A 27,480-nucleotide genomic window follows, 5' to 3' on the forward strand; every position below is an offset into this window, starting at 1 on the left:
ACTCCAACTGGTTATTTTTATTAACGGACAAATTGTTACCAAATGAGAAAATAATGAAAATCCTCCTTCCTGAAGAAAACATCCCCCTAGCTGTAGGAAAAGATGCAGTTTGAATCATGATATAACATTCTTTGAAAGTTTAGATTTGTTGTGGTGTCACATCTGCTGTGCTACAATGTTATTCATTTCTGTTATAAATCCACATTTTAGAGGGTTATAGTTTAACTCTTTGCAGTCACTCTGCTTTGAAACTTGGTATAAAAATCACAGTGCAGGAACAGATATTTTCATAAAGAAAATATATGAGTAAATTGCTTTGGCTTTTCAGAGATGTTAACACATTTAGGTTGCACCTACAACTTAAAGAATTGAAATTTGTTGCCAATTTATATCAGTTAGAGTCATCGTAGACCCTGACTTTGCAGATGCCTATGCATGTGAGCAGCTTTACTTGAGATTAGTCATTATGAAGATGAGCAAAAACACTCACATGTATAAATTTTGCAGAATCAAGGCTGTAATTTTTTATGGGGAAAAACGCCAAGAGTTATTTCAATTTTGCCCTTTCAATCTATCTGCTTTTCCAGGTGCTTGAGGTTTTCGAAAAGTGGGGTAAGGTAAAACAGCAATTTCTGAGGAGAGGTTGTGACTAGTGTCTGTCTGGTGGGTTCATTTCTAAGTCAGGTGTTGGTTTTTTAAGCTGAAATGCTTCCCTTTTTTGCTTAAGATGATTATTTTAAAAATTATTTTCTAGAACATAGAGCTTTAGGTGCAGATCATGTAAATGCAAGTCAAATACAAATTTGGTGCTGATAAGCGTTCACACCACCTCTGCATTCAGTATTCTTTATATAATTACTGTGTGTGCACTGCCGCTATGTGCCAGAGAGTTCGGTGCACCCCACTGAAGCACACCAAGCTACACCAATTTACATCAGTTGTACTCCCCCCCACAGGAACCAAACGCAGATAATCCCCCCCCCCCCCCCACACACACACACACACTATCTTTTTCTTCTTTCTAGCTGAAATGAGATAAAGGTGTTGCTCTTTGAACATGAAAAACTGAGTGCTCTAGTTGGAGCAGGCTCTGAGAAAGTGTACAGCACAGTCCCAGCAATTCAGGTCACCCTTGACATGCTTCCCCAGCCTCAGGCCTCTTCACAGCGCGGATTGCCAGCTGCGCTGAACTGAGAGCTAGTCCTGTAGGACTCCACATTTCTAAAATCTGCCAGCATGATCTTGCTGTGTTTACGTTATGGATAAGATATGCAGGGTAGCTGCTCCCAAAGTGGTTTATAAACTTACATTACAAACAAAGTAAAACGGTTCATCTGTTCTCAGTCAGTTACTTCAAACATGCCCCCTTCTCCCCCCGCCACCTTTTTCTGAACATTCCTAAATGACTTGCTCTGTTTAAAGTCTTTTGCTTTGTAGGTTGAATCTAGTCCTTTCAGATGTTTTCCCCTCTCAATTTCCCTTCTTCATGAGTTAAAGAATAAAAATAATGCTAGCTAAATAGGCTTATCAGCTAAAAATGCTGTTGTAAAGTAGTTTATAAGTGGGGATGATAGCATTTTGCAGGCCCAGATTATTACTCTGAAATCCTTTAAATCTGAGGATCGAGACAGATTTGTAACTAAATTTTTCATATGGATTAACTCCACCCAGATTAATTTCAGCTCTGGAAGGGAGTGTGGTTAAATAAATACAGACCATGCATAAAATATTTTCTGATTTGCAGGGTTAGGACATTGACAGAATATCTCTCTGCCAGGTCAGCCAGAAAGCCTACACTAGCATCTGCAGCTGGCCTTTCCACCCAGCTGTAGCTCATCATATTTCCTGTTCTTTAATCAAGGTACAAAAATGTTAAAATTTCATCAATATGTGCCTATTCTTTGCTTTAAACTTCCTCCTGAGTGGGATGCTTGGAGGTGGAAGAGGTAGGTAGCTATACCCATTTATCTTTATTTTGCCATCAAAGTGCTAAGTTTTCATGCCCCTAATACACACTGATTTCATAGCTGCAAACTTTGGAAACAAACACTGTCCTACATGGCATTTGTTCACATTTGGCAGGCTATTAATAAGGATACATTTAGGAGACTTAAAAAGGGACCAAAATATGTTTAAATGATTTTAAAAGATACTGCAGAAATGGTCGACTTAGACCCATGCTTTCTCAAGAAAGTTTCCTCCTCAGTGGGCATGTCTACACGAGACACTACTACACAGTAACTCATTGCTACTGTGCAGTAGCATTGGCAGGCCCTTCCTGTGATGTGCTGCTACTGCACAGTAGTAATGGGCTGGTACTTGCTTATGCAAGTACTAAATGACTGTGCAATAACAACTATGCAATCCATTGCTCATGTAGAGCCGGCCACTGTCAGGGAGATTTACAAATGGACATACTTGTAAATAATGAGATACCTATGAGGAAATGCTCAAGTAATGCAACCTTGTGTAAGTAGTGTGTAGTCTCCCATTTTTGCCATATTGCTTTTTCAAGAAGAAGTGGAACAGAATATAAATTGGGTATCAGAGATGGGGAAACAGGAGATAAGCCTAGCAAGTATAGAATTAGAATCCATAATAAATATAATGCCTAAATCCTCTATAGCACTGTTCATTAACAGATCTCCAAGCACTTTTATGAAGGAGCATCCCCATTTCACAGCTAGAGAATTTGTGGCCCAGAAAGAGGAAGAAACTCGCTCCCCAGAACTCTGCAGGTTGGACCCAGAAATAGAAACCAGGCTTCTACACACCTGAGGCCAGCATGTCTATCAGTGTTAAGTGGAGTCATGGAGAAACTGTTCTCAGCTGTCTTGGGCAAAAAGAATGACATTAAATGTTGGCTTATTGTCATCAATGTATATATTTAATTGCAGAGCCTCAAAAGTACCTTATGCCAAATGCACCTTGTGAAGAACATTGTAATGAATACATTATGGGTAATTTCCAGATGAAACCAAAACAGGACCATTTGCAGAGAATGTAGTTGTCAGGACCAAATACTAGGCTAGGTTTTGGCTGTGTGCCAGCTGTACTTCCCACAAAGGGGGTGATTATTATTTATGACTCATATGGTGAATCCACATGAGTAAAAATAATAAGGCTCAATCTTTACTGTTCAGGGTGCTTCTACGTGTTGAAAATGCTGTGCAAACATGAGTTATTTAATGAAATAAAGTAAATTACATTTTTTTGCAGTTAGCATTGACATTTTGACAATACATGGTTTGAGGAATGTGCATCAGTGCATTTGAGCAGCTGATATAAATTGTGCTAATGTTGTCAACTGTAACTGAAAAAATCTTGATAATTTAGGCACCTTTTACCTGGATGATGAGTAGATATATGGGTGGAATTTCAGCAATATATAGGACAGGTGTAAATAAAGTGTTTTCTTTTGCGATCTAATAAAATATAAATCAGTGTCTATTTACTTATGCAGCTGCTATACTGTGACCTGGAGCAGAAATCAGAAACATCAGTAAAAATCAGAAATCACTAAGAGAAGCCTTTAGTATTCCAGCTATAGAAGAAGAATTGGATCTAGAACATAGATTTTGTGGGATTATGGTACCAAAGGTTTGATAACAAGATGCAGTAAAATGCTGGAACATCTGCTGGCTATTTTAGCAAAGCTGTCATTCTATTACCATCTATTATGATATAGGTGATTTTCTAAAATTAATTTAAAACTTGTCGCTAGGGTGCATCTACACTTATGCTTTAGGGCAGAGTAGACTAATTAGCTCTGCAGCTCTACACCATCTATGTGTGGTTGTATTAGGGTGCAATAAAAAAAATTAACATTACCGTAAGATAATACTGTCGGGGACAGTATTATTTTACTGCAGAGTAATTAACTGCAATCAAACACATGTGTGGACAGTGACCACAGGCATACATTGCGCCTGGTCAGCCCAGCCAGCCAGGAGCCAGACTCCTGCCTCCTGTCAGCCCCTCTGCTGCTGCCACCCCAAACCCAGGTCTGACTCCCGGTGCCCCCTAGCAGACCAGGACTGCTCCACCCTGACTCAAATGACTGCTCTTTCAGGTGCACGTGTACATGCTGTGCCCTGGAGCAGTTTATTCCAGCTCAGAGTGCTCTGGAATTTATTGCTGTGCCTTAATTGCACATGTAAATGCACCATTAGAGGTGGGATTCTTTTTCCCCCCCACCTTACAAAAAATGGTGACATCTATATCTTAGCAGGGGTTTTTATACAACGAAATACGTTAAAGTTGCAGTATACCTTATAAAATATGCCTGTGGAAGATACCTATTAATTGTATCAAGCTTGCATAATGACCATTAGTTCAAGAGTAGTATGGCTGAGTAACGAGCTGGGATCATATGCCAAAAAGAACACCCACTATTAAGTATAGATTCTCCACACTTGTTCCAAGGGACTTGAATGCAAAATGCCCTCGTTGGCTGCACCCAGATGAGTGCAGCCATGTGGTATGAGGCACTGCATACAAGTCTGCGGCATCACATACTGCACATTCATCTGTTTTCTTATGCAAAAAAAGTGGAGCAGTGCACATGGAGGCAACATGCACTGCTCAGAACTGGAGCCTGGTTAGCTAGAACCATGCTCCAGCTGCCGGCCAGGCTCCAGGCAGCAGAAACGCCACAGCTGCAGCCCCAGGGTGCCCCCAGAACCCTAGGTAAGGCTGCTGGGGCCAACACAGTTGCTCCAGAGGGAGCGTGGCACAGTGTTCCCCAGGGACAACTAGCGGCAGCACAAGATGTACTGCCACCAGTTGTCCCTAGGGAATCAAATGTCCATGCTTGTGGATGCAGCCAGTGTAGACAAAATGGCATCTTTCCCAAATCTAGGTTGACCCACTTTTGTGTTCTGATCTTTAAAGTCTTAGTCCTAAGCATAGTGCCAGATGCTTACTATAAATGGTAGGGTTTGTGCTTTTGCTGGTTGTTGGCAGATCTGGTCCTGCATCTAAATAGTAATGCAAAAGAGTAGGATTGCCAGTTGGGCATTTAAATTCAACAGTTCTTCAAAACATCTCAACAGAATGGATACTTGTTATGCTGTGGTACCCAGTCTTATTTGTTGAATGCTGGATGCTGTTGCCTCCAGGTGCAACTGCCTTGTACAAAAAGAACTTTTGGTCAGGGCTGGGTGTAATCAAAGGTGTCAATAACAGTATTTAATTCACATGGTCCAGGTTAAATAAATGATTCTGAGCTGTCCTTCTTCATTGGGAAAGAGACATTATATTACATATCCCAGGAGAAGAAGTGTCATTTCTAGCTGCACTGAAAATCATTCCTAACTGACTGCTCTCCCTGGTTCTGCTTTTTCTGATCACAAAGAAGATTATCTCCAGCATTAGAAAGCTAGAGATGTCCAGGGACTACCATTTGAGGGAATCAGTTTCATCCTTTCAAAATGGTCTTTTAGAGAACGTGTGAATGAGTTTAATTTGAACTGTAAATGGCTTCTGCCAACAGACAGACAACTTAATTGTGATAAATTTTCTTTCAAGAAGAGAGATAAGAAAATATTTATGTGAGTGAGGTTCAGTGCAGGTTTCAGTGAGTGCAATGGTGTCACTACTGCTGTTGAGTTGTGCCATGTGGCATTCATTCTTGCAAAAAGATTTTGCAGAAAGATAGATTTCTACTGAACAGCAAATAACGGAGCATTTGGGTGATGATTGTGTAACTTTTGTGTGTTCATATCTCCTGTCCTTATTGCCTTAGTAACAAGAATGTTCTTTTTCCCCATGTGATTTTTAATTTTCACATCAGAGAGTAATTATTAACTTTTTGTATCAGCCTTACCTCTGCAGATGTTTTTAATCAAGTGAAAGAGAGAGAATACTTGGAGGTCTGGGGAGCTGGGCTGTGAAATATACAAATAGAAGCTTGTAGCCGCAATGTTAACAGTAGTTAAGTGCCCTAGTAAACAATCTCTCCATTCCTAAAAGTGCAATTTTGTGCTACTTACTGAATTTTGGGATACTCTGCTGTACTTGGAAGAATTTTGAGTCAAAAAAGTGTATCTGACACATCTTCTTGCAAAAGTGAAGAGTGCATACTAGCATATATCCAGTGCCTACTGAAGGTTGTGCCCTTTGGATCAGGTCCAGCATAGAAGTTAGTTCAATGTGGGATGAAAATTACAATCATTAAGACAATAACTCTACATTCTTCTTTAAGAGGATAATATCAATTTTATTTGATATATTTTTTAAAATGGCTTTGGTATGACTTGCACATGTGGGGAGTCCTATCTTTTTAAGAGGTAGACTCAAACAAGTAATATTTTAAACCAGCTTTGCACTCGGTATGTAACTATATAAATGTTGCATTTTTAAAACAGTAGTATCTGCTCTCATAAGCCCTTTTCCCCCTAACCTATTTTCTGTTCTACTCTTTTGAAGACTACCATTCTTCTGGGTTTTTAAAAGAAGGCTTAGCTCTGTATATTATTTAATTCACACAATTGTTATGTTTATGTAGTTTGATCAATGTGAACATTTAATTGAATTTACCATTTGCGTGTGGGTTGGATAGAAATATACTGAGATGTACCAGCACTTGGATTTGTTTGGGTATTTTTTATGATTTTTTTATAACCTGAAGTGTGTTGATCAGAATATGCTATGGCCTTGACCAAATGAAGTCCTGGGTGAAATCTTTTTCCCACTTAACAGCAAAACTCATTGGGTATTTTTGGGCACAGTAGATGGGGGGTGCGATGTATACTAAAGCTGCTCTGACATTCTCTTTGATTAAAACACCTGGAGCATCTTGTGTATCAGTGTCTCCGTACTTCAAAAATGGCAGCAGGGGTACTTTATCTAAAGCTTGTTGAATGCTGAGCAGATGTGATTAACTGAGTCTGCTCTGATGTGCTGCAATTACAGCATGTCCGAGCAGCCTCCTGGCCCATGTACAGGTGCATGTTGACTTCATTGGGGCCAGGATTCATCTGTCTGTAGTGATTCATCACCAGAATGATTAAAAGCATCAGGACATGCTTCCAATCTTCACTATTTCTGTATACAACAGGGGCAGGCAATTATTTTGGGCAGAGAGCTGCTTACTGAGTTTTGCCCTGGGCTGCATGACAGGCAGCCCAGGGCAGATAAATATTTATTTTCTAATTTTTTTTAAGGGCCCTGCGGGCCGGATAGAATGGCCTGGTGGGCTGCATCTGACCCACAGGCTGCATTTTGCTCACCCCTGGTATACAACAAATCATGGACTTTCAGGTCTCTGATAAGATTCTGTATCTTTCCAGTTAGAACAGCTTCAGTAAAATATGACACACTTTGTAATAGGAAAGTCAGAGCTACAATAAAAGAAAGGTTTTTAGAAATGAAAACCAAGATACAAGGATCTAGAGTGGATCTATGTTTCTTTGTAAAGAGCAGATGATGATCTAGTCTCATCTTCTTCATGACACATTGTAGACTTTTTTTTTAAATCTAGCATCCCTTATGGATTCCAGGATCTATATATTCCAGATGTAATTAGATTCCTAGAAAAAGGTAGAATATATATTCTAAAATATAAATTATAAACATATACATAATGTTCCATACTCACACTCTTATTCCTATATATTAGGGCTATGCGAAGCTTCGGTCCCTGATTCAGTTTGGCAGGGATTTGGCCCGATTCGGTGGCGAAATCAGAGGACCCTTTAATCTCTCTGAATCGAATTGGAACCTTCCAAATTGTTCTGGAGAGATTCAGAAAGGTTTGGACATTTGGACATAGACACAGCTTTAAATGTTTTTTCTACATACCTCTAGGTAGCAGGCAGCTTGTGAATGCTGTGATGCTGGGGCTGATGAAGTGCCCCACAGAAGCATGGGGAGGTCCCCAGTGCACTCAGCAGCAGACCCGGAAGTGGACCAGAAGCACTTTCAGTCCACTTCCAGATCGGCTGGGTAGTGCGCTGGGGGCCCTTCCTGGCATGGCGACTGGCACCTTCTGGGTTTGGGGCACACCCGGGGTCCCCCTATGGATGATTGCTGAGCATGGGGGAGGAAGCCCTGTGGACCTGGAAGTGGACCAGAAGTTCTTCCAGTCCACGTCCAGATTCACTGCTAAGCATATACAGCCACCCCACCCCCGCACTTCTGTGGGATGCTCCATCCATCCCGGCATCGCAGCGTTCATGAGCTATACTGGTACCTTGAGGTATGTAGAAGAAACTTTTAAAGCTGTGTCTGTGTCCTAATTGCTGATTCTCCAAATCAGCATCAACTCTTCAGATTCAGATTCGGCTGAATCGTATCAGGGACAGTGATCAGAATCAACGGATCAAATCACTGTCCCCAATTTGGGCCGAATCCAAATCAAAAAGGGCCTGCTTCACGCACCCCTACTATATATCTCCAAGCATTATTTGATAAGTGCAGTTTTGTGATTCTCAGTGAGCAATGATGCATTTCTTGTTTGGCTCTGGATATGATCCAGAAGGAAGAAGCTATCCCATTCAGTATATTACTGAGCATTATAGCAATAATAAAAACAGCAAACCCTAAATAGCTTTTAAAAGTGACTAGTGGTTTGGGGACCCTCAGGTTTTGAGTGTCTTCTACAGTGCTGAGCAGTTTCTGAATATCAGGCCCTTTTAATGCGTTTCAAGTTGTGCTTTGAAATATCGTGAGGCACTCCATGTTCTATGACTTTTGTAAATTTAAGCCCGATTATACTGAAATATGTTTAAGCTTTGTGATGTTGAGTAATTTATGTCATGAGACAAGATAATAGTGCTAAAAGCTAGCTCATTGGATTAAAAAGTTTTGCTTGATTGTATGCTCTGGTACCATTTTACTCTATGGAGATTCACGATAAGGGTATAATCATAACTTAATTTAAACTGATGATTTATCTCCTCAAAAATGCATGGCTGTTGTAAAACTGTCTATCAGATATTTCCAGAGTACATCCTTCACAAGCCCATATTTAACACAGTTATATTTGCATGCATACCCTCACTTCACATTTGCCATTTGTCATTGAGATAGCAAATTACATTCATCAGAATCCATTCATTCTCCCAGTATAGCTGAATACAGGATTATCTTGCCTGTGTCAGCTGCCCTATGACTGGTAACTGTGAAAAATGGAGGTCGTCTTTAGATATTCCAAACATGCATCTTCAAGGGACAGTAGGCATTAAGCTGAAAAAGATTAATGTATCTTATGTCATCGTGTTTTTGTGTGGCATAAAGGTGAATTCTCTGGATTGATGGATATCTTGGTAAAACAAATGCATTTTTAAACTACTCTCTTGCCCTTTTACTGATGAGTTCTAGTGGCCATCAAAAAAAATATACTGAGATGTTTCCTTAAACGCTTCATAGCATTTGCAGGTTTGCTTTACCTTTAGGATACCAAACAACTTTCAACTGTTGATCGAAAGAGCTGACATGCAAGGCTTTAACAACTGATCAGTTTTTAATCTATCTTTGTTATGTTAGCAGTACAGGCTATCATACCTTTAGCAGTATCAGCGCTTCAGCAAGTCCTCCACAGCAAATAGTTCCTGGCTTGTGTATTAGATATTAGTACTGGAAATGATTAGAGTAAAAATATATGGGGGGTCCCTCTTATTTGTTTAAGTCTTGAGAAACAGTACTGGCTAAGTACTGGGAAAGCATATATTTGTTGCAGCCAACTTGTAACTGCTCAGAAATTACCATTATGGGGTGCCTCTACACATGCTCCTTTGTGTTCTAATTAAAATGCATTGGAGCAGACTTGATTAGTTGAGTCTGCTCTGCTTTCCAATTAGAATGCTGCAGTGTTGGTATAGTGTTATGTGTATTAAGCTTCCATGCATTTTAAAATAGCACTTTAACTAAACCTCATCAAATGAGGTGTAGATGAAGCATCCCACAGCTATTTTTAAATGTGCTACAGCTTAATACATGTGATCCTGTGGTGTTTAATTAGAACGGCTGCCCGGGAACTGCTCTAATTAAAATGCCCCCCCCCCCGCACGTGTATAGGCAGCCATTTGATGACCTTGTTCTGTTTTAAATCCAGAATGCTACTTTTGTACATTTGGCTTGTTGTTATAGTAGTATGACAAATACTTTCCCAAAGCCCTGCCAGATGTTACACTTAAGATGTGATTACCTGGTTAATCATGCTGTTAGTGACCTAGCAACATGTTCATTTAATTAATGGCTTAAAATGAAGAATAAGCACAAAGTTATTATACAAAATGTGTGTAATATGTTCTTATCACACCTTTTACTGAATGGGTGGCCAGTGCTTCCAGCCTCCAGAGCCCTTCAAAATGCCCATGTGCTCCAAGGTGGGATGCACTGGTCAGCTGATTGGGGGTCCCAGGCAAGGGCATGCAGGGAGCCAAACTTGCTACACTGGGGGGCCTGAGATTATGATCCCTGCAATAGGGTGTGATGAGATCTGACGCATGATCTCAGTCATGCTTCCTGCCATACATGTGTGGCATAGGAGGAAGCATGATTGTTGGTATCATGCCTCAGGTCCCATAGCACCTTTAATTTAACATGCATCAGCAACCCAACAAACATGAAGTAACGGGACAAAAATTCTAGGCTTTAATAGGGAATGCTGCACTTATACTTGAAAGCAGTACAATGAATACAGAAAAAAGCTTTCAAAACATGAGTGGTTACTCATAATGGTAACATACTTACCAATTTAAAGATTAGTGATATGATTTAGAGAAAGTAATTTGCAGAATAAATTTGTGTATTGAAGTACTGTGCCAGAGCAAGCTGGTGGTATTCAGTGAAGCTTGTTCCCTTTACCTCAGGCCTAATTTGTTCTCTTAGGTCTCCAAGTCTTTTATGTCTCAGAACCATATTTCAGTGTCAGATTAGGTCAAAGCACAAGGCACAGAACTGGGATTTAAGGAGTCCTGAGTTCTGTTCCTGTTCTGCTGTTAACATTCTTTGTTTCCTTGGGTAAATCGAGTTACCATAGCCTCTGCGCTAAGGCTGTACCATATATTTACTGGGATTATGTTTATCTGTGTTTCAGAGCTATGAATAAAGTGGTTTTCAAGTAGGAGGTAGCAGTGGTATTCTTATGTTTCAAAATGTGGGATAGATTTATAGCATCATAAAGTTATTGATGATGTATCTGATTCTCATAATGGGGTTAATTTGCTGTCTGCCGTTTCATGTAACCTGGATATTACTGTCATCAAGAGCAGTGATCAGCCTGAGAGAATTGTTCTAACAATGTACTGCATTTATCTTGTTTCTAAGTGTGTCAGCCCTGCGTATCTTGCATATGTAGATGACATTTCATCTAGATGCTGTTAATATTTTAAACTCATAATAAATTATAGGTGATTGTTTTTTTCTAATTTGCTTCTAGACCTTAATTACTTTTCACTCCAGGCAAAATAAATTTCATAAACTAGAATATCATGCCACTGATAATGCTGTTTTCATAATGGAGAAAGCATTCAACTCCTTTTGGCTTCAGCATAAATCATTTTATTTTCCAAGCGTTTCATATAATTTTTCCTTCCATTAAAGCTAACATAAAAACGGTTTTAAGTAGGAGATTGTTTTCTCACTGATTGTTTTCTGCATTTCCTCCTGAAATGAAGTTACAGTGCTAATTTAGCACATTACTTGAGCAGTGAAAAACCTTGGCTTGTTACACAAAGTTTACATAGTGAAAGACTATTTTCATGTGTACAAATGAAAGAAGTATGAGGAATAAATTGGATTATCTGTGAAAAGAACTATGAACTGATCGGTATCACAGGGACCTCTCCATGTGCAATTAGTAAGTTCTGGCACAGTTCACAAAAGAATCAGCTACTTATGTGTGCCTGGGACTGCAGCAGTTTGAGCCTGGGCTGGCAGCAGGCTCGGGGGCTCAGCCCCAGGCTCCAGGTGGTTGCAGTGGGAAGCGGACGGGCTGGCTGTGGCATGAGAGTGCCCAAAATGTGGAACTATGTGGCTGACCCCCTGAGCCTGCTGTCAGCCTGGGTATAGCAACAATCTGCAGGGACAAAATCAGGAAGGCAAAGATAAAAAAAAAAAAGAGCTGTATCTAGCGAGAGAGGTTCAAGATAACAAGAAGAGCTTCTCTGAGTACGTTGGCAAGAAAAGTCAGACCAAGGAAGCTGTGGGTCCACTGTTAAATAGGCAAGAGGAACTCTTAACAGAAGATGCAAAGAAGATGGAGCTATTCAACAGCTACTTTGCTTCAGTCTTCACAAAGAAATTAAATTACAAACAGACACCTAATAAAGATTATTTAGATAAGGTAGGGGACAAGCTGAGGGATTAAATAACAAAAGAGATGGTCAGAGACCTTTTGATGAGTAGGAATTAATTCAAGACAGCAGGGCCTAATGAATTTCATCCCAGGGCACTGAAGGAAGAGATATTGGAGCCCTTTTTGGCAGTGATATTCATGAAGTTGTGGGAGAGGAGTAAGGTATCAGAGGACTGGAAAATGGCCAACAGAGTGCCCTCTTTAAAAAAGGCAAAAGAGAGGACCCAGGGAACTGCAGACTGGTTAGAATCACCTCAGTACCCAGGAGGTTAGTGGAACATATCTGAAGGAAGTCCATTTGCAAAATTCTGGAGGAAGAAAGGCTGATAACAAGAAGAAAGGCTGATAACAAGCAGCCAACATGGATCTATTAAAAACAAATCATGTCATACACATTCAGGCTCCTCCTTTGACAAAGTAACTGCCTGGGTGAATGAAGGGAATGCTGTGGATGTAGTGTATCGGCAGTGTATAGACTTCAGCAAGGCTTTTCACAAGGTCCCACATGACTCTCATACATTGGAAAAATGTACGCCAATCATAGTTACTGTAAGGTGCACAGACTAATGGCTCAATAGCTACAAGCAAAATGTTATTGTAAGTGGCTCCATATCAGAATGGCAGGAGTTTTTTGTGTGGAGTCCCGTAGAGGTCTGTTCTGGGCCCAGTGCTATTCAACATGTTTAATAATTATTTTGATGCTGGATATGTGGTGCTTCTTGAGCAAGTTTGCACACAACACAAAATCAGAGGTAATTGCAAAAGCTCTGGAAGATGGAATCACAATTGAGAAGCATCTCAAAATATTGTAAAGCTGGACTGAAGATGCAAGGTAGTACATTTCAGGAAGAATAATCATAATCATAAAGGCACATACAAAATGGGTTGACACCTGGATGTATGGCAGCACTACAGAGAAGGATTTAGGAATCTTGCTAGATCTCAGACTCAGTAGAAGTCTACAGTATGATGCAACTGCACAAAAGGCAAATATAGTTTTGGGATGCATCAATAGAAACACAAGGTGCAACACACAGGAGGTGACAGTGCCTCCTATTTGTAACTGGTTAGGTCTCATCTGGAGTATTGTGTGCAACAAAAATGATTAAGGTCTTGGAAGGCAAGTCATACAAGGAGATGTTAAAGAAGCTAGGCATGTTCAGCTTGTGGAAAAGGCACTTAAGGGGAGACATGACAGCAGTAGCAGTCTTCACATACTTGATGGGCTGCCATAAAGAAGAGGGAAAACATATTTCTTTTCTTGCTGCAGAATGTATGACATGGATGAAGTTGCAGCAAAGTAGTTTTAGATTGGATATCAAGAAAAACTTCTTCACTGGAGGTGTTTAAGAAAAGTTTGGACAGCCACTGGTCTGGGATGGTGTAGGTGTAGCTATGCCTGTGTTCCGCTATGGGTATTTCCCATGCTTCTGTGCTTTCCTGGTTGCCCATTGGGCCTAGGAGGGAATTCCTTCCCGTCTCTTCCCTCCTGTCTTCTCCTATGTTTTTTTACTGGGGTGGAGGGGGAAGCAAGGAGTGGGGGGGGTGTTTAAGCCTTGCTCAGAGGCATTAAGCGTTGGCTGTAGCCAAAATTGGGAATTGTGACTGGAGTGTGCTAATGCTCCTTCTGGGACTTAAACCCAGAGGTTCCTGGCTAGAGTGTCTTTCCCCTTCACTCAGGGTCAGACCAATTGCTACATCTGTGGGCAAGAAGAAATTTTACCCCATCATCAGATTGGACTGTGGGAGTTTTTTTGCTTCCTCTGTAGTTGGGGGTGTGGCCCTCTACCTGGGATTTCTCAAGAGGATATTAACAACCCTTCTGGATGTTTTTCCCCATGGTCTCACTATTTTACCTGTGGCAGGTTATGGTGTTATGGTGTTGTGTCAGGGTTGACTGTGTAATTTGTCTAAGAGGTTAGACGATGGATTTATATAGGATGATTTGGCTAAGGATGATCATTCTTCAGGCAGGGTGTTGGACTACGTAACCTCTCAAGGTCTTTGTCAACCCTCCTTCTCTATGATTCTGTGTCCCTTCTAATTCTTCTGTATTCTAGATTAAAATAATCCAATTCTTTCAACCTTTCTTCTTAGGTCATATTTTCTAAAGCTCCTGTCATTCTTGTTGTTGTCTTCTGAACTCTTTCTAATTGGTCTACATCCTCCTTTAAATGTGTTGTTCAATACTAGACAATGTCCTCAAGCAGACGGTCACTTAGTAGAAGGGAATAACTATCGCTATCTTAACTACAACACACCTTAGAATATTTGGTTTTTGCAATCAGCATCATGTTGCTGATTTACTTTTATTCTGTAATTTACTATAAGCCTCTGCTGTTTTCCTGAAGTATTTCTACTTAAATCAATTATTCCCCATTTTGTTTTTGTGCATTTTTATTCTCTGTCCTAATGGAATTTGCCTTTCAGGTTCTTGATTTTGCAACCATTTCTTCCATTTATCAAGCGTCTTTTGAATTCAAACCCTGCAACCTCACCTTGGTGTCAGTGCAGATTTTGTACTGTGCTCTCTTTCATTACCTAAACCACTAGTAAAACTATTGAATAGAATTGGGCCCAGGACACACTGCTGAGGTTCCCTGTTGGAAATACCTTCCCAGTTTGACTGTGAATCATCAATAAGTACTCTTGAGTGTAAATTTTCAAGTGCTTGCACACCTAACTTAGTGATTTTGCTTAGATAATATTATCTAGTTTTCTTATTGGAATGTCATCTGGGGCTATAACTAAAGCCCCACTAAAGTTAAGATATACTGTCATTATTTAAAATATAAAATGACCCGAACTTTAAGATGACCCCCTCAATAATTAGATTCTATAGATGGAAAATTTATAAATGGTTATAATTTTCCAAGTATAGAATCTAATTATTGGAGGTCTGCCTTAAATTTTTCCCCATTCACACTGCTACAGCAGGGAAAGTAAATATGGTGGCAGGGGTAAGGGGAGTGTCCCCCCACCCCCCGTGTAGACTGGGGGGAAAAAACTTTGCCTTGTAAAATGGTAAATATGGTATCACATCTCTTGCTTTCCTCATATCCACTAGAGCAGTTACTCTGTCAAAGAATTAAATTTGATTGGTTTGACATGGTTTGCAACATAAAACCATGTTGGCTGTTTCCTGGCATATTATTATTCTATAGGTAAGATTCATCTATGGCTTAAAAATGGATTTCTAATAATTTGTTGTAATATCTTTCTAGGTATTGAGGTTACTCTAACTGCTTTATAATTTTCTGAGTCCTCTTTATTCCCTTTTTCAAAGATTGGTACAATGCCTTTTTCCAGACCTTAGGGACCACCGTATACTCTCAATGAGTTTTTAAGGTAATTGCTAATGGATCAGAGATTGATTTGGCTGGTATTAATCTACCAGCCAAAGCTTTTCTTAAGTAGTTTAAGATGAATTTCTTTAGGCCCTACTGACTTTGAATGCATCTAACTCATCTAAGTATTCTTCAACCTCAGTCTTCTCTAGTCTGGCCTGTGTTCATATCCTTTTGTTAAAATTAAATGTGTTAAACATATGGTTACAATTAACCTTTCTTTTGAAGAATGAAACAAAAAAGGAAATTGAATACCTCAGCCTCTTTTGCCACCCATTATTTGCTTTCCACCCCTGTTAAGTAGTAGACTTTTGCTTTCTTTTGTCTTTCTCCTACTTCTAATGTATTTATAGAACCTTTTCTGATTGCCATGCTAATTTTAACTCATTTATGCCTTAACCTTTTGATTGTATCCCTACCTACTTGTATAAATGCTTTTTGAGTTTCAGCTCTTTAAAGAGCTCTTCATGCAGACATGTGAATCTCCTACTCTTCTTATCTTTCCTATCTCTGTTGATCTGTTTCTAAATTTCCTATTTTTCCTCTACATCCAGATGGATTGCTAATGTTCTTTTAGTATTTTTAATATTGCCTGTTTCAATTGCCATTTTTCCTAAACATTTCCCCTTAGAATTTCTTGCCAAGAGAAGTATTCTGAGTCTGTTGAAGTTTGCTTTCTTGAAGTTTTTTGTCTTTTTTCTGATGATTTCACTCCTCTACCTGCTCCTTTTACTGTTAGTCAGAGGTGGGCAGGTTTCTCCTTCTTATTGAGATACGATAAAGTGATGGCCCAACATTAATAGAATCCAATGTTAATAGAAATGTTTAACTTGGGGCTTTGGGGAATAGCATAAATTCTACCTAAATCCTTGAGAGGGGAATAGAAAGTCTTCCAAATACTACCCTCTCCTGGCCATCTTAGCATGGTGACTGCTTTGCATTCTGACCAAAAGGTATTTACGTATCTCCATTGTAGGGAGATAAATAATTCTTTTACTTTGGATTCTACCTGTGGGTACATATTCTTATGGTGTTGGTGGATAATGTAGAACATGACAATGCACCTTTTTTGAATCTGGGTCCCAATCCACAGAATATTTGATAAACTGCAAACTCCTAACATTGACTATTCCTTGATGCCAGTGGAGTCTGATTGGTTTAGATAAGCACATTTTCTAATACTATGTCCTACTAGTAAAAAAACCAGACTCTGTCTTCGCATGCCTTGCTCTCTACCATTAGTTTTTACCATTAGATTTAGAATTGGGTAACATTTGCACAAAATACAATTACTTTTCTGTTGTGTGTCAACACGTGTTTTCTGATAAGATTGAAATGACAATGAACAGTTATTGCTCCATATAGTAAAAAGCAGTCACTGCCTTCTGGGAAAATGTCTTGGTTGTATAACTACAAATGAAATAATTGAGATCAAGTGTTCAAATGCAGCAGGTTTTATTTTCAGGATAAGGGATTTTTTTTAACCCAAAGCAGGTTCATATTGACATGTGGAAACACTCACTAGGTAGGAGAGAAATGCATCTGTTTGACAATCAAGTCTTTTGGTATTTCATGTAGATAGCACCCCATTTTATATCTTAAAGGTACTGCATACACATTAATGAATAACCATCTTCATGCTGGGAAAGGTACAACAGTATTAGTATTATTCCCATTTCAGAGACAAGGAAATTTAGGCAGAGAAATCAAAAGACCTGCCAGAGACCACAACACAAGAGCTGAGCTTAAAACAGAGATGTTCTGTGTCTTGGTAACTATCCAAATACCAGTCACCTAAGTACATGTACTTTTCCAACAAGTTAGACCTGATTGTGCATACATGAATGTATCTCTTCAACCCTGTCACTGCCATTAGGAAGGCTTTTAGGGGTTTGGTGTGTGGTATTGTTTTTTGGTTGCAGGGTTTTTGGTTATAGCTGCGTTGGTCTAAGGACATAGGTAGGCAAGGTTCTTTGGCTGGTTGTGATATCTTTTATTAGACCAACTGAGTAGTTGGAAAAAATGTTCTTTGCAAGCTTTCAGGCACAAGCACCCTTCTTTAAGCATAGGGAGTCTCTGTTGTTCTGAGATCTCCAAGAAATAAAAAAAGTATTATTTCTATGACTTTTAAATGCATCTGATGGAATAAGTGCATTGTTATAGGAAAGTTATGTGAATGGGCATCCTTTACTGTGGAATGCAGTAAGGTTTGTGGCAATTCTTATTTCTTAAGGCTATATTCTTGGTGTTGCTTCTATGAAGTTTCTGTCTTCTATCCGCTGCTAGATTGCCAGCCCAAAGTGCCCTGCAATGAAGGCAAGAGTGCTTGCAGTTCAGGAAGCAGCCCACTCAGGGGAGTGTGGTATATATTTAAGGCAAAGAAGTCTGGAACATAGTTTGCTATGTGAATATGCTATTAGTCTCTCTTCAGTATCTGTAAAATATGATTAACAATACTTCCCGACCTCACAGTTGCTGTGCGAGTGAGTACAGTTCAGAGTGTGAAACACTCAGATGTGATAGCAATGAGATCTATTGTCAACTCTGCAATCACAGACATGATTGCAGACTGCCACAGAAAGGCTGCTACCAATACACAAGTTAGCAAGTTTAAAGTGTGTATGGGATAGCAACCATCAACAAGGCAGGAAACTCATTGAACACAGAAAGTTCTCAGTCACATTGAAAACAAACAAAAAACAGGAAAAAATATTGTTCTTCACCAATTTCTTTCAGTTATGAATGTCTTAAGTGTAGCTTAGAGCTATTCCTAATGAAAGCATTTTCAAATTGTTGTGATTTTCAAGGTCACTATGTCCTAAAGTGCTGATCTTAGTATCTACTCAAGGGCCAGCCCAGCACGAAATAGCTTGAGCGTTTTGAGATACGCAGACATTTCCAGACTCTGGATCAGGTGCAGCTCAGCAAATCAGAAGAAAATGATTCCTCTCAACTTTAAATGGAGTCTGTCAAGTAGCATAGGCCCCAAAGAAAAAAAAATCAATATACTCCACAGCCTTCAGCTGGAAAGCTACCTACTAAGTGAACAGCTCATGCAATTTAACTCCCTGCTTCTGGTGATGCGGTGCTCCTAAGCTTGGGGGCTCTTTGATCCACCTCTTCATAGCTGTGCAGCGAGCAGAATTTAATCTCATTCTGAGGGGATGCTTGCTTCCAGTACTAGCCTCCCGAACAGAGCTGTCAATCAAGGCTGAACCTTAATACCTTCAGGTTGCAGTCCCTTTAAACTTCCACCTCAGTTGAGTGGTGTCCAGTCAGCTGTGGAGGAACTATCACCCACACAGATGATGGGGACTTCCTGAGCTTGTTCAGTGAAGTCCCTCAATATTAATTCTCTTGTCTCTGTGAAGGGGCTGCACAAAATGTCTAATCAAGTTGGCATTCCATAGCCATGAAAGCGAGGGCATTCCCCTCTCAGAAATAAGTGCTTGCTTTCTGCAAGTGGAGGCCCTGAAAGGCCTGCCGAGCTTTTGTGGGTCAGCAGGCAAGCAAATTTTCATGGGATTAAACCTTTACTTATTGTTGTCAGAATGGAGACAGTGAGGACAGGGGCTACTTTCCATAGCTAATTTCCCAGTTTTTTAGCAGGGGATGTCAGGTAAAATATTCAGTGACTGGCAGGATGATAGAATATGGTTTAATTTCAGATTTACTATCTGCCAACACATGCCATTCAAACAGATAAACACAAGATTTCAGCTGTCATCACAGCAGTTTGTGCATACTTAAAAATAGGACATTTTTTCACACATTGAGAAGAAATTGAGCAGGTTTATATATAGGATATATACCATGGGGACAACTGGAAAAGTTCCACAAGTTTGAAAGATTCTGCCATTTCCAAAGAAATTCCCTATCTTTAAGGTAAGGAATTACATTACAAGCAGTGAAACTTTAATGCTTGTAGAAAGTTTTTAAGTCCTTTGTGTAGAAGGAAAAATATTTATAAAGAGTGTAGTATAAGGCTGGATTTGAATAAATATAATGAAGGTATGTGGCATGCATAATGCACTAGACCCTGCAGAGACATGAGTAACTGAAATGCATTTTCTGGTTTAAAAATGCCTGTAGATGTGAGATCCTGCTTGGTTGTCTGTCAAGGTTGTAATGGGCCTTTCATTATAGTATCTGAATATCTGGTCCACTAAGCTTGGAAAGTGAAGATAAAAGATGATGGGTTATCCTAAATCACCTTTGACAATTCATTCAGGACTCGTAGTAGAGATGATATCTTTTAATAGACCAACAAGATTTTCGCACAAAAATGTCTTTAATTGCAAGCTTTCGGGTACAAACACCCTTCATCAAGCATTGGAGAGAAGATTGTAAAAGTTCTCTTGGGTAGAAATGAAAGTTCATATTTCATTGACAATGCATTTAATTTAAGGAATCACGATATCAAGCCTCAGATATGGAAGCACAAACCTTTGCTCTTGTTCGATGTCCCAATAACTTCAGTGGAAATAACCATATGGGTAAAGTCATGCACCTATGTAAATAATTACTGGAGTGGGGCTTTCCATTATAAACACAGCTGTATACATATTTTAGTGCTATCCCCTTGGCCTGACAAGCGAGCCAAAATTTATACCCTTGGTGGATTGTTTCTGTTAGGAGGAAGATGGATAATATATGTCAGGTATTTCTTTGGTGTAATCTTGTTAGTTTACAAAGAATGTATGGAAAGTCCTGTTTCCCTAAATGGTTGAAACTATCAGCAGCAGTCAGTTTCTTGAGGCACGTATTTGCTGGAGTTTCCCCAGAAAGCCCAGTGCCCAAAAAGTTCTCAATCTTCCTTTCACAGTCTTCTCTAGTCTTTTGCCATACACTCTTACCTTGCAAGCTAGTATCATACCCCTGTGTTTTCTACCAGGAAAACTGCTAATCTTTTAATCCTGTTAATCTCTCTGGGTTCACTATGTTCAAACCTTCCCATACCGCCCAGCATCTTCTGTGCCAGCCTCTGCTATTTCTAGTTGTCTCACTGCATGAAATAGGTTTAACTGCTTCTGCTGTTGACCCTGGCTCTATATAACAGAGTCCGTGATTATCTTTGAATTAGCCAATACCATCCTCCAGCCTCCCAGTGTCTTTTTGATTTTTTCGCCAGGTTTTTGATGACACTTTCCCAGATTAAAGAGGTGTTATTCTAAACTGAGGTCTGAACGGATGGACCGATATATAGCGAGAAAGGGGAGCTGAGTCCAGGATCTGCCCCTTTCAGTTTACCTAGAATCAGCTCCTCTGAATAGCCAAATTTGTAGTGAAGGTTAGGATTTTTTTCTTCTCTGCATATCTCTGTTGTAACTGATCTGCATAGGGGCTGCTGCTATGCTACATTTTTTATCATAAGGGAAAGACTTAAAGTATATATACAACCAGCATCTTCAGGAGTTCTGCAAGGGGGAAGTAGCTTTATATTTGCCATGAGATCTTCACAGGGGACCTCTTATCATAGATAGTGAATGTGCTGTGGTTCTGACCAGACCTTCCTTTCTGGCTAAGCATCGCCCACTTGCAGGGGATTGCTGACTACCAGGTGACAGGGGCCTCAGCTAAACAGAATGCGGGGGCCTTGTGGATCAGCAGCTTTCTCTTACAAAGATTTTCTACTCTGAGGCCTGTAACCTGAGTTATACAAAATAGTAGAAAAATAAGCAAGGATTGAATGAGTCCAATGTGGCTTTTCTTCCCCACAGTCTTAATTTTTGACTCTACAGGAAAAGCCTTGCACAAATTATGATTTCCCTGGTAATTTCTTTGAAGAAGTGAGCGGGTGGTGCATCCATTATGCATTGTACTGCCATTTACATGCTTGGCCTCACTGGCTCTATGTATATTAAATGCTTTATTTACCCTGTGAGCTACCTGTCATCTAATCAACATTTTGTTTTTCTTGCATTTCTCGCTGGATTATACTGAGAGTAAATTGTTTCATGTAAATTAAAACCACATGAAAGCTTTTTAAGCCATTCTTAAATACTAAATGATTTTGCAAATATGTATGTTGGACAAGAATTGCATACAGGATTCTTTGCTTACCTATTTATTCTATTGTACTTTTGCTAGATATTCCTCATGTGACTATTCCATCAGATGGTGCATCCAGGTATTCAGCCAGACTGCCAGAACTCATTTATACCATGCTCAGGGGTGGTTTGAGTAAACAGTAGGCAGTTAACAAAGAACACAGTAGTGAGCTGCAGTTACAAATGATATTTTGTAAATTACAACACTGTTATGCAGTAAACACAAAAAAACAATGTTTTCCCACTTGCCTGGAGTATAAAACCAATGTTAATTTAAATATCTCTATACTTAAGAAATATCATTATTATTATGGAGCTATTATTATTAACCTTTCTTGTGACTGCTGTTTCACCACAAATAATTTTTTTGTTTACAGGTGGACCGGATCATCTTCTGTGTCTTTTTGGAGGTCGACTACAAAATTTTCAAGAAGAAAATGGGCGAGTTTTTCCCCATAGGTATGTGCAGTAATAAGTTGTTGCCTGACCATAATAACTTTGTGCAGCAAAAAGAAAACATTTTGCATCTTCTGTCTCCTCAGCCAAACATTAAGCCTAAGTAGAGATGTTCAAAAAGTCCATGGTGAAAGTGCTCTATTTCACTTTACTTAAAGCTCTATAAGTTAGAGCATGTTTGAACTGAACAGATTTCACTGTTCAGTAGGGAGGCCATGCACTGCCTGAGGCCAGCAGATAGGGGAGCTCTTGCATGCCGCCCAGCATGCCCCACAGACTTCCCAGGCTGCTGTAGACTCTCAAGCACAGCCAAATGGACAAGCCATCCCTGATTGGCTGCCTAGGGTAGGGGAGCTGCCTCCCTCTCCCCTTCCCCTCCCCGCTCTGTCAGTGACAGGAATCAGAGAATCACAGAGAAGTGGGGCTGAAAGGGACCTTTGGGCCAGGCTGGGGACACCCAGGCACCAGGATCCAGGCATGGGAAGCTGTCTGCTGAGTGCGAGCAGGGAAAGGCTGGGCATCAGCATCTCCCTGGAGCTGCAATAATGGCTGGGGGCACTGTCCTGGATCTGCTGTGGATTGGGGGAGGGGAAGGGTGCAGGGCAAGATAGCTTGGGGCCAGGCTGGACATGGACATGGGCACCCCCCACCACCAAAGCTCTGCTCCCTGCTGAATGCCAACAGCAGTGGTAGAAACTCTGCTCCCTTCCCCACTGTGCCATGGCTCTATTTAGGGCCAGGATGGAGACCCACACACATGTGTGTTCCTACACCAGGGGTAGGCAATGTTTTTTGGCCAGAGTGCTGGAAAAACCACAATGTCTACCTTGGAAGGTGCAGGAGTACTGACATGCCAGAACCCGGAGCAGCTGTTGTCAGCCTTCCAGCTGCAGCCAGCCCAAGGAGCCCAGTCTGCTTGCAGCAGGGCTTGCAGCCTCCCAGCCACCTGCTGGGAGCAATCTGGACTCCATAGCTGGCAGGACGGCTGGCAGTGGTGTGCTGAGCAAAATGGCCATGCATGCCATGCTTGGCACACATGCTGGGGGTTGCTAACCCCTGTCCTACATGCACACAAGCCCTATGCTTTGCTGAATACCTGTGGCAGCGGCAGCAGCAGCAGCTCTACTCCCTGCCCCACTGCACCATAGCTCTGCTCAGGGCAAGGCTGGAGACCCACATATCCCAAACTCCACTCCCTACAGAGAGTCAGCTGGAGTAGCAGCATGAGCTACACCACTTTTCGCTACACTGGGAACTCTGGAAGGGCAGGAGTGGGAAAGGAGCTGCCATGCTGGGCGGGCCTGCTCCAGCTTCCTGGCACTGCTCTTGGTGGGGGCTGGACTTGCACAGTAGGGGGGCTCCTTTTCCACCCCCTCCTCCCCCACCAGAGTTCCTGGCACAGCCCCACACTGTCATTCCTGTTTACAGCTGGGGGAGAGGAGCTTCCCTGCTGCTGTGGAGCCTGACCTGGTCCCCATCAAGACCTGAGCTGGGAAACGGGGAGGGGGAGGGGGAAGAGGGAGCCTGAGTTTCCACTCCCTCCGCCTGAGTCCTTGTGGTGAAAAGTGGTACTGCACTGCAGCTAGTGGCTGCAGCTGGGGGAAGGAGCACCCCTAGCTTGGCTGTGTCATGCTGTGGGGCTGGGGCAGCTGTGTAGACATAAACTCCCCTTTCTCTTTCCTCCCCCCCCGTCAGGCTGCAGCTCACAGTTGACCTGATGGAGGACCCAGGACCGAGATCAGGGGCTGTCACTGGCTCAGGTCAGTGACAACTAGGGGGCAGGGCTGGCCTGGTGCTTGGGCAAGCACACCACCCTGCAAGGAGTCCCAGGGATGCCAGCAAATACAACCTAGCGTCATGCCCAATGGGATGTCGCTTATTCATTCAAAAAAGCACTATAACCTAAAGCACTTTAGTCTGATAGCTCATCCATCAAGGGTTAACTTAGATGGGATCTGCCATTTTTAAAGCACTTTATGAGCTGTGAATTTCTGTTCTGTTATGTCTACAGAGTGCTTTTTGCATGCTTATAGCACAGTACGTATAATGTCTGTACCTAACCTAAAATGTTAACTTCCTTGTAAGACCAGCTATGAATCATGTCTTTGTTCTTGTAAATGTGTATAAATTTGCTTAACTTTGAAATCAAGGGCACTTGTGTTTACAGGACCTAGGCCAAAACTTGTAATACTGAAAACTGTAGTTTCTACCCTGCTTCCTGTCACTCAAAAGATTTTATAGCACCGAGAAGGAAGAGTTTTATACTAATGTGAGTGAGAGAAGAATAAGCTCTTTGCTTATGTTTTTTCTGCATACTTTGTCCATATTTTCCCCCTTGCATTAATCATGCTGGTAGGATTCTATTATGAATGAAAATATATTGCAGGGGCCAGAACCCAATTGTCTTCTGATGAGAACTTAAAATTTGAGCTGTCCCTGTACAAAAATGAATCAAAGGAGAGATGGCTCTCTTAAGAACACTAAGGGAATAACTGCCATTCATCTTGTGCTTCACACAGAAGATCCCTTTTTTGGAATGTAAAAAACCCCTAATAGATGGCATTTTTTGTCAGAAAAAGAAACCACTGAATAGCTGATTTACTTTTATTGTATGTATCATTAAATTTTAAAATTTGTTTTGAAGAGATGCTTTTCACCTATAGTTTTGGCTGCTTGTATGTCTTCTCCTTTCTATCCCACTGCTGGTTCTGAGGGTCTTCCCACCTGCAGTTAACATGCAGGTTCTGGCAGTATGTTTCTCACAGATTACAAACCTTTTATCCACACCAATTTTATGATTCTTTTATACTGCAAATTGGTGTAAAGGGTCTACCGCGTAAAAGAGACCTGTAAAGACCTGATGTGTCTCATGAAACTCTTAGAAACTTCTTGGGGACTTGGGTCGTCAACAGCCAGAAGCGTTTTTTCTCCCTATCTAGGCTTGTGCTAAGGACCTTTCTTTCTGATCTCGCTATTGTTGTAAATGCCTTTGTCACTTCCAGATTGAATTATTGTAGCAATCGCTGACTGAGGCTGAATGTGAAGACTACTTCTGCTAGAACAGAATGCTAGAATCCACTGACTTCACAGTATTTTTTGTCTGTACTATATCATATGTGACCCTGCTGCTACTGTACCTTTGTGACAACCTCTCTGTAGTGCTTATTTCTATGCCTACATTGGTATGCAAGGTCAGATTACAGGGGATCATGTTCCTTTTTTTTTTTTTTTTGCACGTTCCCCATTGGTATGCATGGGAGAGAGAGTGAAAAACTGTTTTGTGCTTGTATTAGACTGTTAACATGTTTTAAATGCATTTAATGGTTTGAACACAAGAGGCCAAGGAAGTCAGGCTTTTATGCATTGTCCCTGCCTTCTAAATTGTTAAATTCATAAGGGGACTGATGCTGTTAGAGAAAGTTGGGTAAATGTTGTTGAGAAGTCAGTGTTCATCATAACAAACTAAGGAAGAATTTGAGGAGAAATTTGTTAGAGACATAAGAGGTAACAATAAAAAAGCCTTAATTATACTAGAAGTCCTTCCAGGGAGTTAGCTGGGTCTTTGGATGATCAAGGTGTAAGAGGGACACTAAAGGATGACAGGGCCACTGCCGAGAAACTAAATGCATTCTTTGCAGCTGTATTCACTGTGAAAGATGTTAGGGAGATTCCCTTACCAGATCCACCCTTCTCTAGAGACAAGCTGGTGAATCTGACACAAGTTGAGGTTTCAGCAAAAGGGGTCATAGAGGAAACTGGTAAACTAAACAAAGAGTAGGAAATCACCAGGAACTGATGGCATTCACTCTAGGGTCCTGAAGGAGCTCAGATGGGAAACTGCTGAAATAACTGTAGTATGGAATCAGAACTTGTAGTAGAGGTGATATCTTTTATTAGACCAACTAGATTTTTGCCAAAAAAAAAAAATTATTTGCAAGCTTTCAGGTGCAACCACCCTTTTTCAGGCATAGGAGAAAAGATTGCAAAAGTTATCCTAGGTAGAAATGAAAGTTCATATTCCATAGGAGAGTTGAAGGTGTGGTAAAATCTCCTGTTTGGAACAGTTCATTTTATGCAGATTAAGCTCAGAGAAAAGCTGGAATAGTCTGTTTACCTCAAAGTTGTTTGGTGGCAAGCAGGATGTAGAGTCATATTTCCTTCTCGTTATGATGTTTCATATTTCAGAAGCATAAAAGGATGGAATGCTCTTCTGGGCAAGAATTTCTTATGTGGTAAGGTATCTCTGGGCTCTGTGATAATGCAAATTACCTTGAACAAAGGAAGGAGCAGTGTCTCAGGTTTCAGGTGGTAAAACTTGTTTCCTCCTTGTAAAATTATGAAGATTTCATCATCTTCATACATGCTGGATACCTAACTGTAGTATGCAACTTATCACTAAAAACAGCCTTGGTACCAGAGAAGAATTGCCAATGTGACTAAAATATTTTTTAAAAGACTCTAGAGGGGGGTTAGAAAAGTATGAGCTGGTGAGTCTAGCTGCTGTTTCTGGAAAACTGGTAGAAACATAATAAAAAAATGTTCAGCATATAGATTAACATGACTTGCTGGGGAGGAATCAACTTGGTTTTATCAAAAGGAAATCAGGCCTCACCATCCTATTATAGTTCTTTGAGGGTGTCAGTAAACAGGTGGATCAGGCATGATCCAGCTGACATAGCATATCTGGTCGTTGAAAAAGCTTTTGACAATGTCCACCATGAAAGGCTCTTAAAGAAGTTAGGCAGCCATGGGATTACAGGAAAAGTGAATTAGCATAAAGATTAGCAATTGGCTTAAAGTTCAGTTTTAGGGATGGAAAGGAATAAACAGTAGAGTCCCCTAGGGATCTGTATTGGCACCAGTACTATTTAACATATTCATAAATTATGTGGAAAAGTGTTGAGTAGTAAGTTGGCAGCTTTGCAGATAACACAAAATTATTTAATGTGGTAAAGACCAAGGTGAAACTATAAGGAACTAGTAGTTCAGTATAGATTCAGTGGAGATCAGTGTAAAGTGATGCATGTGGGCAAAATAACCCAAACTATACCTACATTATGATGGGCTCTGCATTGTGGACAGTTTGCTAAACATATCAGGTCAGTGATCAGCAGCTGTCAAAAAAGGCAATCCTCTCCTCACTTCTTCTTCTGGTGCCCGAAGGCACTCAGTCTTCCTCCTGCCACCGGTTTTATGCCTTACTCAGCAGGCTAATTACCCTAGTCATGTCCCAGGTGTGCAACTCCCCCCACCTGGCAGGGTTCATCATTGGGTCAGTCTGGCCCGATCTTATCTAAGTAACAGGGCTCTTGCCTGAGTCCCT

The 27,480-nt window shown here is 40.7% G+C and overlaps 1 protein-coding gene across 1 annotated transcript in view; it reads left to right on the top strand.

The window, feature by feature from the left end:
* The window catches only part of MACROD2 (MACRO domain containing 2), a 1,470,564-nt gene that overhangs the window by 1,303,872 nt on the left and 139,212 nt on the right, over window positions 1–27,480 (top strand). The window contains exon 8 of the mRNA XM_019549129.1: window positions 22,079–22,160. Within this exon, the coding sequence (XP_019404674.1) occupies window positions 22,079–22,160 (82 nt within the window). The remainder of the gene's footprint in view (window positions 1–22,078; window positions 22,161–27,480) is intronic.

The sequence above is a fragment of the Crocodylus porosus genome, unplaced genomic scaffold (assembly GCF_001723895.1).
Source record: "Crocodylus porosus isolate Cpor-Errol unplaced genomic scaffold, CroPor_comp1, whole genome shotgun sequence".
In the NCBI taxonomy this organism is placed as follows: domain Eukaryota; kingdom Metazoa; phylum Chordata; order Crocodylia; family Crocodylidae; genus Crocodylus; species Crocodylus porosus.